This window comes from Sardina pilchardus, chromosome 14 (genome assembly GCF_963854185.1).
Source record: "Sardina pilchardus chromosome 14, fSarPil1.1, whole genome shotgun sequence".
In the NCBI taxonomy this organism is placed as follows: Eukaryota; Metazoa; Chordata; class Actinopteri; order Clupeiformes; family Clupeidae; genus Sardina; species Sardina pilchardus.
Window position 1 is genome coordinate 7,565,445 of NC_085007.1, and position 2,500 is coordinate 7,567,944.

General features: G+C 49.3%; 1 protein-coding gene across 7 annotated transcripts in view; it reads right to left on the reverse strand.

The window, feature by feature from the left end:
* Positions 1–2,500, reverse strand: part of dab2ipb (DAB2 interacting protein b) — a 167,422-nt gene that overhangs the window by 36,631 nt on the left and 128,291 nt on the right. For all 7 annotated transcript variants that reach the window (XM_062555090.1, XM_062555092.1, XM_062555091.1 and 4 more), the window contains one exon: positions 1,272–1,829. In XM_062555090.1, coding sequence (XP_062411074.1) covers positions 1,272–1,829 — 558 coding nt within the window. The remainder of the gene's footprint in view (positions 1–1,271; positions 1,830–2,500) is intronic.

Consider the following 2,500-nt stretch of genomic DNA (forward strand, 5'->3'; position numbering starts at 1 on the left):
ACACACACACCTCTCAGCTACTTTACAGGTAGACATTTTTCTAACCATTCATCTTCTAAAATCTAATATCTCTTGCTCTCTATTAGTATGTGTGTCTGTGTGTGTGTGTGTGTGTGTGTGTGTGTGTGTGTGTGTGTATATGTGTGTGTACGGTTGGAAGTCTTGAGTTGAGCCGTTATACAGTGATCTCAAATTCTCATCTCTCTTGACCTCTACATTCTATTCTTCTTTTTAATGCATTCTCTTCCTTTTCTCTCACTTCCTTCTCTCTCCCTCCATCTCTCTCCTTCCTGCTTCAGCCTTCCTGTCTCTCCACACCCGTTTCTCTCTCTCTCTCTCTCTCTCTCTCTCTCTCTCTCTCTCTCTCTCTCTCTCTCTCTCTCGCTGTGCGTTACTGACGAGGGTATGGCAAGAGATCAGAGGATCATAGCGCGTTTGAAATTTAATAGCGTTCAAAAACTAACCTCACAAACACTCACACACACACACTCACAAACCCCTCAGGTACTTCATAACACACATGGGGATCAAAGGTCAGGATGAAAAGACACAGACACACACACACACACACACACACACATACACACACCTGGTATAGCACGATACAAAAGAATTCAAGCATGCTTTGGTTCACACAAACACATGTAATCACAACTTAGAATTTCCAACCTGCGCACACACACACCATAAAACAGAAATCAGCAGCATGCTAAAAGACCCGAAAAGACATCAGCAGATCCGATATCCTGAGCCCAGATAAAAGGCCCGAACTTATGCACTCTATCTCTCTCTCTCTCTCTCTCACACACACACACACACACACACACACACACACACACACGGCATCACTTCTACATTAGCATTGCCTGTGCTTTGTACTGAAACAGTTTGGGTTATCCCTGGCAAGATAAGACACACACACACACACACACGTATCCCTCTCACTTTGGCCTTGCCGGTGCTCTGCAGGATGTGCACGAGGGCGCAGGCCAAATGAGACACACACACACACACACACACACACACACACACACACACACACACACACACACACACACACACACACACACACACACACACACACACACACACACACACACACACACACACACACACACACACACACACACACACACACACACACACACACACACACACACACACACTCACACACACACTCACACACACACACACACACACACACACACACACACACACACACACACACACACACACACACACACACACACACACACACACACTGCTCTCACCTTGGCCTTGCCGGTGCTCTGCAGGATGTGCACGAGTGCGCAGGCCATCTCCTCCTTGTTCTTGACGCTGAGGGCCGGCTCCAGCACGGAGCAGAGCAGCATGTAGTTGTTGGTGGTGTACTCGGCGAACTCCTTGTACAGCTCCATGGGCAGGATGCTCATGCTCTGGTAGCGCGCCTTGATGCGGATCATCGGCCCCGGCGCCTTGCCCTTGCCCGGGTTGGGCAGGCTGACCGGGTACCACTTCTCCACGAACTGCCGCCCGCTGACCGCGCCGACGGGGATGTTGACCAGGCCGACGTAGTTGTTCTTGTCGGCCTTCTTCTTCTTCTTGTCGCTGTCCTTGTAGAGGTGGACGGTGACGGAGCGCACGGCCGGCAGGTTGGCGAACTCGAAGTGCTCGCCCCAGAAGACGTTGTCGGCCTTGAGCTTGCAGCTGGTGCGCGCGTACAGGCTCTCGTCCAGGCACAGCTCGCAGAAGTACTTCTTCTTGGCCGGCAGGTCCTTGGCCTCGATGATCCACAGGCGGAGCATGTTCTCCACCCGCCGACAGTTGTCCTGGAGACGGGAGCACCACCCGAGGAGCGAGCGAGAGAGCGAGGGATGAGAGAGAGAAAGAGTGACAGAGAGAGAGATGGAGAGAGGGGAATAGAGAGAGAGATGGAGAGATAGAATGACAGAGAGAGAGATGGAGAGAGTGAGCGAGATGGAGAGAGATGGAGAGAGGGGGATAGAGAGAGAGAGATGGACAGACAGATGGACAGAGAGAAAGTGAGAGAAAGAGTGACAGAGAGAGATGGAGAGAGATAAGATTAACAACACACTTTTATAGGTTCAGAGATTAAAATCAGATGAACGTATGACTTCATTTCATATCATCAAGCATCTTGTTTTTTTTTCTGTGCAAATGTTTGATCCCATTGAAACCCTGTCCTGTCTCCTTGTTCTACTTTGGTCATAACTTAGATGTAGTCAGGTCACGCTTTTATAAATAGATAACAGCACAGAGACGGTGCACAGAGGAATGTTGTTTTGCCTTTTCTGCTCTATGCATTTTCATCCGTTTTTTGTGCATGTCTTCAAAGTACCAAAACATGCTCTCGTTTTGTACTGTAGTTTTGTATTGCACCACACACACACACACACACACACACACACACACACACACACACACACACACACACACACACACACACACACACACACACACACACACACACACACACACA